This window comes from Meles meles, chromosome 9 (assembly GCF_922984935.1).
Source record: "Meles meles chromosome 9, mMelMel3.1 paternal haplotype, whole genome shotgun sequence".
NCBI classification, from domain to species: domain Eukaryota; kingdom Metazoa; phylum Chordata; class Mammalia; order Carnivora; family Mustelidae; genus Meles; species Meles meles.
The window spans coordinates 8,173,123-8,187,420 of NC_060074.1; the positions used below are offsets into that span (position 1 = coordinate 8,173,123).

General features: G+C 37.4%; 1 protein-coding gene across 3 annotated transcripts in view; it reads left to right on the forward strand.

Moving 5' to 3' along the window:
* Nucleotides 1-14,298, forward strand: part of SLC39A10 (solute carrier family 39 member 10) — a 97,141-nt gene that overhangs the window by 63,533 nt on the left and 19,310 nt on the right. For all 3 annotated transcript variants that reach the window (XM_046018270.1, XM_046018269.1, XM_046018268.1), the window contains exons 4-5: nt 8,900-9,069; nt 11,264-11,452. In XM_046018270.1, coding sequence (XP_045874226.1) covers nt 8,900-9,069; nt 11,264-11,452 — 359 coding nt within the window. The remainder of the gene's footprint in view (nt 1-8,899; nt 9,070-11,263; nt 11,453-14,298) is intronic.

Sequence of the window (14,298 nt, forward strand, 5' to 3'; positions counted from 1 at the left end):
TAAAGGTTTACAGCAATTTGAAAAAACTCACAGATGAACCACGTAGCCTAGAAATACTGAAGAAAGTAAGAAAAAGATACTATTGTACGAATACAGTATATAACACATATACAAAATATGTGTTGTTTATGTTAACGGTAAGGCTTCTAGTCTACAATAGGCTATTAATAGTTAAATTGGGGAGGAGTTAAAAGCTGTACTTGGATTTTTGGCTGCATATGGAGGGGTGGAGGTTTGTCCCCTAATCTCACTCGTTCAAGGGTCAGTTGTGTTTTAGGCAGCTTAGTATACTTCGATGATACAGTCTTCTCAGAGTGAGTAGAATTCTCATGGACTTGATCGTGTGGAAAATCGCAGTGAAGGCAGTTCTGGTTGAAATGCCCAAGCTGGAGTGGCACTGTGGCCTAGTAGTGAAAGTGACTAAATTGGTATGTGTGAGTATGGGCCAAAAATGGGATTCTGACAAAAGATAGAAGGCAGAATTTAAGAATTTTTCATAGCATAGGAATAAGGTAGACATGTTTAAGAATAGCACAGTCCAGGGCGCCTGGGTGGCTCAGTGGGTTAAAGCCTCTGCCTTCGGCTCAGGTCATGATCCCAGGGTCCTGGGATCGAGTCCTGCATCGGGCTCTCTGCTCAGCAGGGAGCCTGCTTCTCCGTCTCTCTCTGTCTGTCTCTCTGCCTGCTTGTGATCTCTATCTGTCAAATAAATAAATAAAATCTTAAAAAAAAAAGAATATCACAGTCCAGTATATATGTAAGAGTTTTATTTCGGATCAGCAGATTCATTAAAGCTTGAAAAAACTACAAGGGAAAGGAAATGCCCTCAATACATAACAAATTAGTCTTATAGGTACCTACCTACTGGTTAGTTTCTTTGCAATAAGAGAGTAACTTTAGATAAATTAATCATAATGGCCTGTATTTTGGGGACCATACTGTGTACTGTTCTAAAGACTTTCACAAGGATATTTAATTTGTTAAACCCATGAGATGGGCACTTTTATTTACTTCTATTTGCTGAGGAAAGGAGGCTTTGAGAAGTTAAGTAACTTGTCCAAGGCCGCATAGATGCTGGGTAGCAGAGCTGTGATACGTACTAGAGTATTCTCCATCTAAAGCCTGTAATTGTAACCTGTATGCCGCTCTTCACTGCTTCCTGCTAAAAAAAATCTTAACTTGGGCTGCCTGGGTGGCTTAGTTGGTTAAGTGGCTGCCTTTGGCTCAGGTCATGATCCCAGGGTCCTGGGATTGAGCCCCGCATGGGGCTCCTTACTCAGCCAAGAGCCTGCTTCTCCCTCTCTCTCTGCTGCTCTGCCTATTTGTGCTCTGTCTGTCTCTGTCAAATAAATAAATAAAATCTTGGAAAAAGGTTCTTAACTCTGCTTTGCTAGCAAAAGTGACCGGAGATGCAGAGAGTTATATATGGTTACATTGGTGGTGCTCTGACAGGTAATGGAGACGCGGGCAACAAAGTGGTAGCGGGAAGTGTTGGTGTGGTATGCTGGAAGCGCAGATGAGCTCAACAGAACTCCCAAGAGTAGTCTTGATCGGTGGTACCTGTTCAGTCAGGAAGATCAGTAAAAACAGAATATAAGTCCACGTCGTAGCTTTGCATTCTGGTTTTTGAGCAGATAAAATACGTTCCCTTTGCTGGCTTCGTGTTCATTGATCTTTGTAGATGGGTAAAGACCTTAAGAACCACGGTCTCTAAGGCGCTTATAAATGCTCACCGAGGCAGGAGAAAAGGGGAAGTTAGGTCTGAGATGATTTGACTTAAAAATAAAACACATTTGTTCTTTACATGGAAAAACAAATTGACAGGATTGTTATCTTTAGAGTTAAAACTAGTAGCCTTTTTTTTTTTGGTCAGGCTTCTGAGAAATTCCAGTCGTTTTTACATCCACTGTGGATTATAACTTAAAGTTTTCGATGTTTTAATATTAACATAATCTGTATATTTTAACGGAGCTGTTGGCAGATGCTTGACAATCATAACATTGAAAACTGGAGTTTATTCAATCCGAAAAGCCTTAGAGGAAATTATGCTTGCTTTGAAAACAAATACATAATAGTGAATATTGATTAGTTGTTTGCAGGTGGTTATTAGCACTGTCAGAAATGAAGTTTGAATGAAGTATGTCTTGATAGATGTTAATAATTGTTGGAGAGATTGCCCTGCTGGTAATTATTTTTAATGACTGCTGCACCATTAAGAAGGTTAACTTGTTCCATACAAATCTCCCATAGTGACACAGCTACCATCTCGTTACTGCTCAGTCTGCGGTAAACCAAGTGCGCCATATACGGTGTGTGTTAGAAATCGTTTGTTTCACAAGATGGGCTCATTTAGTCATGGAGTTGACCCTGGCTTAATTACCAAGGGGGGGGGTACAGTTGTGAATAGGCCGCTAAGCATCTTCTGCCAATTAAAATGCTGAAACAGTGTAGAAAACTGCCATCTTGCACATGCTTTGAACTGAGTTAATTAGAAGTTTCCACAGATGAGCGCTTCTTTTTAAAAGAATGCATTTTCTCTCTAGATAATGAGAAAGGGAGTTGGTGAATAACTAAGCTTGAAGACCTTTAACGTTTTAAGCGACCTAATTTGCAGAATAAGTGAAGCTTGTTTCAGACATTTAACGTCTTTTTATTGTATATGGTATCTTGGGTGCAAATAAAGGAAACATTTGTTGGTTGTATTTAATAGTTTGCATATTATTGTTTTGCATAAGTTTTAGAAAAGATGTCTTTAATTGTTTGTTGTTGTTTTGGGATCTTTTTTTGGTTTGTTTTATACTAAACAAGTTGTGATTTAAAAAGCACAATAATTTGGTTAGGAATTAGAAAAATTTTATTACCTGAATTGCTTTTTTTCTACACCTAGGAAATTGTAGCAGAATTTATGTAAGTGTAAATATAAAAGTTAATTCTAAAAGTAAGTGGTTTTTTTTTTTTTTTTTTTAAGATTTTGTTTATTTATTTGGAATAGAGGGAGCCAGGGGAAGGGAATGGGAGAAGCAGGCTCCCCACTGTGCAGGAAGCCAGACTCAGGGCTGGATCCCAGGATCACGACCTGAGCCGAAGGTAGACAATTAACCGACTGAGCCACCCAGAGGCCCCTAAAAATTAAGTCTTTAAATAACACAGGATAATATTTCAAGTACAATAAAATCAAAACAGTGTTTCTTCTCATAGGTCAAAAGGACTGTAATTGTCCTTGAAGATTTACAAGTTGTGAGGAGAATGACTATTAAAATTTTCGTGCTGGAAAGCTTAAATTACTTTAAAAAATTAACGGATCTTGGGTCACCTGGGTGGCTCAGTGGGTTAAAGCCTCTGCCTTCGGCTCGGGTCATGATCTCAGGGTCCTGGGATCGAGCCCCGCATCAGACTCTCTGCTCAGCGGGGAGCCTGCTTTCCTCCCTCTCTCTCTGCCTGCCTCTCTGACTATTTGTGATCTCTGTCTGTCAAATAAATAAATAAAATCTTAAAAAAAAAAAGACTTGTGAGAGATAATAGGCTGTTTTGTTAATGACATAGTTGTGATGGAAAACCTATAGAAATACCTGGAAATCTATAGACAATACCTGGAAATTTTCCAACTTATCTGAAATGGGAAATATAGCTCTTTATCCCTTATTTCTTATCACTGGCAAAAATAAGTGATAATTTATGTTAGATGGGACACAAATACTTTAACCTTGCTCTCACATATATTTTCAGGTGACATTGAAATACATATAAGTATATTCTGATGATTTTATGTAATTCCTTTTCTTTGGATCCTCCTTTGGTGAACCCATCTCTAAGAATTAAATACACGAGTGATAAATCACTTGGCTGAGAATTCCCTGAAAATAGTGTGATTTAATGGAGAATATAGTGGATTAAGAGAGGACTTGAGGTTTAGTTTTTACTTTGCCATTTTATTTTAGCAAGCTATTTAATTATTTTTTATTATGGTAAAATATAAATAACCTAAGATTTGCCATTGTGGACCCTGAAATGTACAAATCAGTGGCAATTACTACATTACAATGTTGTGCAACCATCAAACTTTTTTTTTTAAAGATTTTGTTTTTAGGTAATCTCTGTACCCAGCATGGGGCTAGAACATCTCCAGGATCAAACAAGACTTGCATGCTCCACTGACTGAGCCCCCCAAGCACCCCAAGCTGTCTGCTACAAAAATTTTTTTATCACCCCAAGTAGAAACTATAAACAATAAGCAACACATCTTCATTTCCTTTTCCTCCTTTTCCGCCCTTGGTAATGTCTCATCTTTTTTGTTTCTGAATTTGACTTGTTCTGTTCTAGATAGTTCTTGTCAGTGGAATCATTCAGTATTTGTCTTTGTGTCTGGTTTATTTCACTCATTGTTCTGAAGTTTCATCCGTATTGTTGCATCTATTAGAACTCCATTCTTTTTTATGGCTGAATAATATTCCATTAAATGTATATATTGCATTTTGTTATTCCATTCATCCATTGATGGACTCTTGGTTGTTTCCACCTTTTGGCTCTTTTGAACAATGCTGTAATGAACACAGGCATGCAAGTATCTGTCTGCTTTCAATTCTTTTAGGGTATATACCTAGGAGTGTGATTCCTGTGTCATAAAGTGATTCATTTTAGCTTTTTGAGGAATTACCAAACCATTTCTAGAGTGGCTGTGCCATTTTACATTTCCCTCAGCAAGGTACCAGGGTTCCAGATTCTCTGCATCTTTGCCAGTATATGTGTGTGTGTGTTTGTGTGTGTGTGTGTCTTTACTAGCCATTCTAGTAGGTGTGAAATTGTATTATTTTAACATTTAACATTTCTCTGCCTCGGTATGCAAATCTGTAAAGGAGAAGGACATTGATCTACATTAGAACTTTCCAAATCATGTTTTGTAGGACCCTGGTTCATTGCGATACACTAATAGGTTCCATGATCAAGTGAGTTAGAAAAATGCCACATGCTCTGTTCGTCTTGCAGAGATTCATAGAGCTTGTTAAGCTGTTAAAGGCTCTGGGGGAACTTGTGTGGCCAAGAATTACCAAATCTTTCTGATCATTAAATTCTCCTCTCACTCCCCTTGGAATACCACCTGAGAATTAGATGAGCACGGTTTGTGCAACACCAGTGTAGATGATTAAATTCCTTTCAATGTATACAGTATGACCCTGCCAGTTTAAGGGGCTCCTGGTAAGCAAGGAACTGAAAAACATACCTTTTTAAAGGGGCAGAATAATTGATATCTTTCAAAAGTAGGTTTTTTTTTTTTATAATTTTCAACTCTATCAAGTCAAGGTATATAAGGAAGAATAATTAAACTATATTATAATTGTCCCAGTTGTGCCCTCTATTTTACGTACAAAATACGTTACTGGAAGTTACAGGATCGCTTTTAGTCCTAGAATTTATTTATTTTTAGATCAATTAAAAAATCTTTTGAAGGTAGCAAGCATACTAACTGTATCTCCTCTAGTTTGAAAAATGAGACAGTTCTGATTCTAAAAACAGGTGTTCTATATATATATAAAGGTGTTCAAAGTTATACAGATTATTTAATTTTAATCTAAGAGCATAGTCTTTTTCTCATTCTTGGTTTTTATTGTTGGTCAATAACCAATTTATTGATAATCACGTGACTGTGTGACCAGAAAACCAAAAGCATTTGTATTAATTATTTTTTTGAAGTGTGTGTTTATATGTGTGCATATTTGTGTATGTATATATCTACACCAACTCCTTCTGGAAGGTCACTGTCCAAGCTCAGTGTAATACCATTTTACTGAAGGACTCCAAGTGGCGGCATTCACATTTTATTGTAAGTAAATGGCATTCCCACAAAGATACCTTGAGGATGGCGCCCTGGTGGGCAGTGCTCTGATGGTGGATAGATTTATGTAAGGCTTTCTTCTTGGTGGGATTATGTTTTCTTGTATTTCCTGAGTTTCAGGTGTCTAATATCACAAATGCCGAAGATTTTCTAATCATAAAGTGGGCTTCTCCCTTTAAAGCATTTCTTATCTTAGTTCACGAATTTACTTTCCCAAGTGGATGAGAAAGAGAGAATTTCTTAGCTGATTCATAAAAAGTCATACCTGGGAGTGTGTAATGTGTGACATGTACTCATTTGCGCACACGTGAACTCGTACACCCTTCTGTGCTCAGACCCTCCCTCAACCACTTATGTAAGCACTTGGGTAATTTAATGTGTCAGTCTGTCCGTGATTGGTCCTCAGTTACAATATATTGAGCTCACGCATCATATTGGCAAATTGATGTTTCACAAATTCAGTTTTGGTTGATTCGTCATTGGGTAACTTGGTTTTTAGCTACTTAACCAAAAGCCATTTGAGACTCTAAGTCATCTCAGAATAGTGCAGACTGTTTATGGTTTCGTAGACTCTTTCTTAGACTTCTTCATATTCAGAACATCCTTAGCCAGAAATTAAGATGAGAATTTTAGGATGGAAATATTTGCTTAGAACTTAATGCTCATTTTCAGATAAAATTTTTATGAGTAGGGAATAGAATCACATTTTCTCTCAACTCTTTAATGATTAGCTTTTTAGAAATGTGCTTATAAGAATATATATCGGTTTAATTAGGGCCTTACTCTGTAATGTCAAATTTTAAAATATGCTCCTAATGCTAATTTATTAAATTATTTTGTGTAAGTTAATCATCTTAAATGTCTACTATATCAAATTAATGGTATTTTCTTTATAATAAGATATAGGAATTTAATTTCTGTTGCAGATATCTTGAAAAGCAAATTCAGAAAGGAATGAATATATATCTCCTAGTGTAGAATATAATATAACCCTAGAAAAAAGAAAAGATCAGATTAAATAAGATTTACCCAAGTAGATTTTGGTAAATGTAGATTCTAATTTAGTATCTTAATCTGGTTATATGAATTGTCTTGGACTTGGGGACATAGGGATAAAATAAGAAATACTTTTGTTGAATAATTCTGGTGACTAATTCCAGTGCATTTTTGAACAAAATAATTCTGATTAATACACATTTCTAGTAATTATGAAAAGTCATAAAATTTGTTTATGTAGTATATTTTGGATTTTATCTGTCGTTTTGGCAGTCCCCATTCATATATATTAGTTATGTAAAGAATATCTTGGAATATGAATTACTGGCTTTTCTAAAGTAGTATTTTTTTTTAATTAACCTATAATGTATTATTTGTTTCGGGGTGCAGGTCTATGGTTCATCAGTCTGTACATAATTCACAGTGTTCACCATAGCACATCCTCCCCAATGTCCATCACCCAGCCACCCCATCACTCCCCACCCCCCAAGTAGTTTTTAGTGCTGTTTTTAAGTTCTTAACTGAAGTTGCTTTTAGATAGATTGTTTTGAGAAAAAGTGCTTCTAAATTGAATTATTGCCAAAGTAAGGAAAAATATATTTAGGAAGGGAGAGTCGTATATTAATATATGAGACATTTTATCTTTAGGTTAATGTATTTATTACCAGCCTCAGTTTGTGACATTTAGTTATTACAAGTATCTTTTGTCCACTTTTTCCCCAGATAGTATGATTGGAGCTACAGAGCTGTGGTAGTTTTGACAAACCTTTGTTGATTTAGTTGGCCCGTAACTTTATGTATACCAATGGCCCCTTCACTCCGGCCTATTTACTCAGGCTCTCCCCCTGATTTTATTGTTCCTGCCTGTGCTTGGGGGACAAGGAGATAAACTAACGTGGCATCATTATTAAGTCAACTTTTAAACCTTATTTGACCTCTGTTTTTCTTTTTAAAATAGGGTTTTGACCTCCGTTCCCTTTTGCCTTACAGTCCCAACCATAGTTAGGGGAATCCTTACCTTACCTGTTGGTTTCACTAACAAGGATGTTGACTTCATAATGAATCTTTCCTTTCCCTCTTTCTTCTTTTCTCCCAAATCTTTGTAGGTATCAAAGCCACTGAATCCAAAGTCTGGTTGTGTGTTTCCATCTTCTTTTGGCCGTTTCGATTACCCATGTTTGTATTAGAAATTATATGTTAGATACAGAGTAAACCATAGAGCTTCCCTTAGTCGTAGATGACCTATTGGTTTAGTCCTGTGAGCTAATTTAGCTTAGATTTAGTTTATAATGTTAATATTATTGGAAACTGTTCCTAAAATGTCAAGTGAAACAATGCGATTGTATTGATAGAGCTCAGCATCTAGTGGGTCAATTAAAGTTTATAAAGTGAAATTTTTAAAAAGTAAAAAATGATACAGAAAGCCAAATTGGAGGGAAGGGAATTTGGAGCTGGTTGTGGAATAAAGATGGTATCATGGGGGATGGTGCTGAATTATCTTTTGAGAAACTGAGAAATGAAATACAAAAAAAAACTTTTGTATTTTTTTTGAATCTTTTGTATCTCTTTTGAATATGTTTCCATTTTGGGCTGATATGTTAAGCTTCTTAAACTTTGTATTAGAAAGATTTACAAAGTCAACACTAGATACTTGGCTTCCTCTGATGATCACAGGAGAGTTTTATAATTATATTCTCTAAATAAACAGTTTTATTGCTATGGCTTTACCTTTATACCTTGGTAGAATTTTATTTATAGTCTAGATACTAGGAGTGAATCACAGCCAGAAGTCATTTGAAGTCCCTGTTTCTGATAAGGTGGGCTACTGAAAGTACAATTTATAACTATACGACGAAGTTCTGAATTTCTTAATTCTTGTAAGTATTCAGTTTGGCTATGTAGATATTTGTCGTTTTTACACACAGCAGTGCCAAAATGTAAAGCTTCTTAAAAAGCACAGTCAGGGCAAGATAGTCTATCTCCCATGACTCATTTATCTTATGTTGATTGTTCTTTAGAGCTGTTTGGTTTTTATTGTCATATTAATGTTGACTATTGATTTCTTTCCTACAGCATGGATCTGTGGTATCATTTCTATCACTGTCATTAGCCTGCTTTCCTTGCTAGGCGTGATCTTGGTTCCCATCATTAACCAAGGATGCTTCAAATTTCTTCTCACATTCCTTGTTGCACTAGCTGTAGGAACAATGAGTGGAGATGCCCTTCTTCATCTACTGCCCCATGTAAGAAAACTTTTTAATCTTTAAAAAAAATAAAAAAAATATTTAAGCTAAAAGTGTCCTTCATTAGCAAGCTATGTAGCACACTAACCTAGTATTTGTTTTATTTGCTTGTAGGATGAAGTATTCTTCCCATTTGCATAGTTTTAATAGGAACACTTTTGAAATAAATTGAATCTTTAGGTTTTAAAATAGCAACAAAAATCGGTAACATCGGTTTTACTTTTTCCCGTCACAGTGTGTACATACCAAGTCACTATGTCGTCCACTTTAAGTGTCTTACAGTTTTGTGAGTCAGTTTAACATCAGTAGAGCTGAAATTTAAAAAAAAAAAAATTGCTCTGTTAGCAGTTCTGAAAATGAATACGGGAAAAGGTACCCCACTCACTGATCGTTATCCGCACACTGTATCAGGAAAGCCTTGAGAAGAAACACGTTAGGGGCTCGCAGTGATTGTGCCACGTGGCCGGTGTGCCCAGGCGTCGTATTTGCTCGGGAAGAGGCTGACACGCTCAGTTGACAGTTTCAGGCATTGAGCTCTTTGCACTTGAGGCTGTTTATCTTTTTGCCTGGCAGACCACTTTTTTCTTCTATTCCAGGACACTTCTTTTATTTATTTATTTATTTTAAGATAATACTTATTTGAGAGAGCCAGACAGAGTGCGGGCATGGGTTGAGTGAGTGGGGGGTGCAGAGAGAGAGTCATCAGGCAGACTCCCCGTGGAAGGCGGAGCCCCACCCAGCTCCATCCCAATGAGCCGGAGATGGTGACCTGAGCTGAAACCAAGCGTAGGAATCTCAAGTGCCCCGTATCCCAGGAGATACTTCTAATGTTATGATCTTACGTCCACACGCCTAGTAACCTTGCTTATCCTCCTCCCAGGTAGGAGTATTTTATCCAATATTACTGCTTTTACTTCAAATTATGAAAATACTGAGGCTTTTTCTTTTCCAAATGTAAAATTACAGGTTTGATTTTTTTTTTTTTAATATTCTTACCATCTCCTTTTGGAATATTTGGGAGACAGAATTATATTTTCTTTTTAAGTAATCTCTGCACTCAACGTAGTTCTGGAGCTTACAGCCCAGAGATCAAGCAGGAGTTGGCTGCTCTCCCAACTGACCAGCCAGGTGCCCCCAAGAATTGTTGGTGTGTTTTGTGTAACCTTCTCCCCATCTTCACTTTTAGTCAAGATTAGAGATTGATCTCCGGAGTAATATATGGCACTGCCTTAAAAATTGATTAGTGAATCTTAAAATTGTGACTATGAGGTTTTTTGGTAAGTTGATTATTAGTTGATGAGTTACTTATTTCCCCCTTTGTTCCCCCCCCCGCCTCCCCTTTCACCAGTCATCAAGAATAGCGACATTTTCAAAACTGGGCCTAATAAGAACAGTTGAAGTAAGAATAGTCTTTTACTGCTACTTAACTTCTTTTTTTCATAAGAAGTATTAATTACTTAAAGCTGAATGGTCTTGCCGCCTTTGAGAAGTTTCAAACCCTCTTCAGTTGGCCACTAGCAAGTGAGAAGGCATACAGATGTTCAAAGGAAGGAAAAGACTTTAGACTAATTTTCTAACTTTTAAGGTCACTATTGTGACACTTACTCCTTTCACGATTAAAAAAAACTTTGTTTCTATACGTTTATTTTTGCTAAACATTTAAAATGTGAAAAATTAAACACATGTTTAAGTATATGCTTTTGCTGTTGTTCCACTGTAGAAGCATAGGTAACATCTCATCGCTTTTTAAAAAATAATTTGTAAGAGAAAAACATAAAAATACAATCAATTTAAGAAAAAGTTAGATTACAGGGATTCACGGGTCGTGTATGACCTTCTGGTGAAGTAGTTTATTTTTACTAAATGTTAGGCATCTGGTTCTTGTTTACTTCAGTTTGCAAAGGACCCCTCCTGCTTGATTGTCTCGCTGTCGTATGTATCTTAACCCCTATAGGCATTTGAGTTTGTGGTCTTTGTTTCAGAGATACCATGAAATAGGCAATATTTCCAGGCCACTTAAAACGTCAGAATTAACGTTTAAGGGCTACTTATAGTTAAGTGAGATAATATTTACAGAACCTCTTAAAAAATTAAAAGGTATTTTTTTCTGTGTCCTCTGGGAGATTATAATCTCAAAATTTTAAAAAGCATTTTTAATTACATGTTCAAAAGTTTTCGTTATTCTTATTAATAGTCTCAGGGTGGACACGATCACAGTCATCAACATGCGCATGGGCACGGGCATTCTCACGGACATGAATCTAAGAAGTTTTTGGAAGAGTACGATGCTGTATTAAAAGGACTGGTTGCTCTCGGAGGCATTTACTTGTTATTTATCATTGAACACTGCATTAGAATGTTTAAGCACTACAAACAGCAAAGAGTAAGTATTTTTTTAATGGCTTCTTCCATTTTCTGAGATATAAAACTTAACAAAAAATATCAGTTTCTGGCCACATGCTTAATTGTGATGTTGGTATGTATTAAAGGAAACGTGGACCTTGATCTTCTCTGTTTTGGTCATTGTGTTTGTCATTTGTAATCCAGATACAGCAGTCTTAGTTTTAGTTCCTTTGTTGGATTTTTTTTCTAGCTGACTTAAATAGAGAAAAAGCTGTTGGCCAATTTCTGCTTATTTCAAAAAAACCAAAAATGTATAAATAGAAACAAGTCTCTTGGGTCCACTTAGGTCATATTTTCAAGTATAAGTGGCTTTCATTGTCCTGTCTTTGAACGAACATGTTTTCACACAACACATTTCTTTCTCAGAAATGCTAACGGTAGAAGCAATAGAGGTGAGGAGGGCGTAGATCCGGGGGCTTCGCAGGAAGGAAGTAGCGTGAGGCGGAGGGAGTGGTGGGGACCCTCCGGGGAGATGATGTTAGACTCTTGATTACATACCCTGCTGGCCATGAGCTGTGTTTCATGGCACATTTGTGAGTATCCGATAAATACCTAAAATAATTTTCCCCCTAAGTAATTTCAGGGCTACCGCCACTGACCTTCCCTTTTCGCAGCAGTCACGTCTGTTTCTGAAGCTCTGTCTCGTGTCCTTCTCAGTAACATGTTTGGGATACTGGTGCTGATCGTCTTCAGTGTGCTCTGCTGAAGAGGAGCAGTCTGTTCTGTCTACAGGACATTTTTAAAAAGCTTAGACAAAAAAGAGAAAATTCTTACATTTTGCTGGTTTACTGGAAATACTTAAAAAACAAACAAACAACCTTTTTCCTCAAGAACAAAGGATATACAGACCACTCTTTAAAATACAACCTTTGGGGCGCCTGGGTGGCTCAGTGGGTTAAAGCCTCTGCCTTTCGCTCGGGTCATGATCCCAGGGTCCTGGGATCGAGCCCTGCATCGGGCTCTCTGCTCAGCAGGGGGCCTGCTTCCTCCTCTCTCTCTGCCTGCCTGTCTGCCTACTTGTGATCTCGTGTGTCAAATAAATAAATAAAATCTTTAAAAAAAAAAAATAATAAAATAAAATACAACCTTTATGTTATTTTTATGGATGTATCTTGTTTGTATATGTACGTGGTTTTTTCTTTGAGATAAAATATGGTTTAGAACCGGGCTCTAAACTGGGATTCGGGGGAGGGATTCTAATTCTCGCCCAGACACAGACTGCAGCTGTGAAGCTCTGACTCATTTATCATGATTTCCAGTCGCTAGCCAAGCCTACGGGAAACAAATCCTACTTTTTAGATATATTTTTGTATCATATTCTAAATAATTATTTAATTTTAACTGGCACATTTTAGTCTGGCCATCATCACATTTAATTGCCTCCACAGAAAGGGTGATCCGGATGATGTGCCAATAAATTATTACGTAAGGAATGGTAAGAGGACCTGGGAAGGGTCAAAAGTGAAAGAAATCTGTATCTGGCTTTGGAAGGCTGTGCGGAAAGGTTGGGTGAGGAAGAGAATAAAGCGGGAGGGATGCCAGGGTGAGAGCAGCAGCAGGAAGTGAGTCGGAAGAGGAGCGAGGGGAGCTTGAGTGTCCAGCCACGTCCTAAGGAAAGGGGAGGGAGAAGCAGATTAAGAGGATTCTTTGAATGAGAGAATAAGAGTTGATCATTGATGACCTACGAAATGTAAGAATTTTAGGGTCCATTGCAAAGGATACAGAGAAGTTTTGGAATTACTGTGAAGCCCAAATTTTCTTCAGTTTGTATACCTGCTAACACTGAGGCAGCAAATACTAATATATGATACGTACAAATTATTAGAGTGCATAACTTACAGATAAGTATAAAATGTAGTCTTTCAAGAGATCAAAATAAAGTTTCCTGGTGTTTTCTTTTTTTGTCATTTAAGCTTGGTCTCCTTTTGAATTTACATTTGCCGGCAAAATTAAATAGGTTCGTTTTTGTAAACCAGTATAGGAGAATAGAGTCCCCAGAGCTTGGTAGTTCTTGCGTAAATTTGAAATTGTGGGAAGTCAGTAACTGAAGGGAGCACCTAAATTAGTAGTAAGGAGTCCTTCAAGTCGAAGAAAGGGACCTGGGCAGGTAAATCAGTGCGTCTCTTTTAGGATAGATAGGACAGTGAGTAACCAGAGACGAAAAAGTGTATGGCATTTTTTTGAGGAAAGGGAATTAGTGATATTTGAACAGAACAGACATTTGACCATCTGTGTGGCAGAATCAGTTATTGAAAGGAAGCTTCCAGAGCATAAATTAAGTAATACATCAGATGTTGACTGGTTTCAGCAAGTTGAGGCTTTGAGGGTAACGATTTGGCAAGTTTTTAGGACAGCAGACAATCGCAACCAAACAGAGAGACTCCCAGCTAGTGTTTGCATTTTCTTAACACTTTTGTCCTAGTGTTGGCTTTTCCTCCCCTCCCTTTTCTTCCCCTTCTTCTTCAACTCACAACTGCTGTTTCTTTTCTTCTCTCTAGGTTGTCTCCATAGTACTTTCTTCTGACAATTTTGTGTTTCCCCAGTTTCTGTTACTTACTGCTGTGAAGCAGAAAAACCCACAGCTTACTGGCTTATAACAATTATAAATAGTAATTTATTATTTCTCTTAATTCTGTGAGGAAATTAGGCGAGATTCCCCGGGAAGTTCTTCTGCTGCATTTGATAGCAGCTAGAGTCACTCACTTTACTCCCTTCAGACTCAGCTGGTCTGCTTTGCCCTGGACAGAGCCGGGTAGAAGGTCCCCAGGTGGTCTGTGTCTGCCATATGGCCTCTCCTCAGGGTCCGTGCTGGGTTTCCTCCCAGCG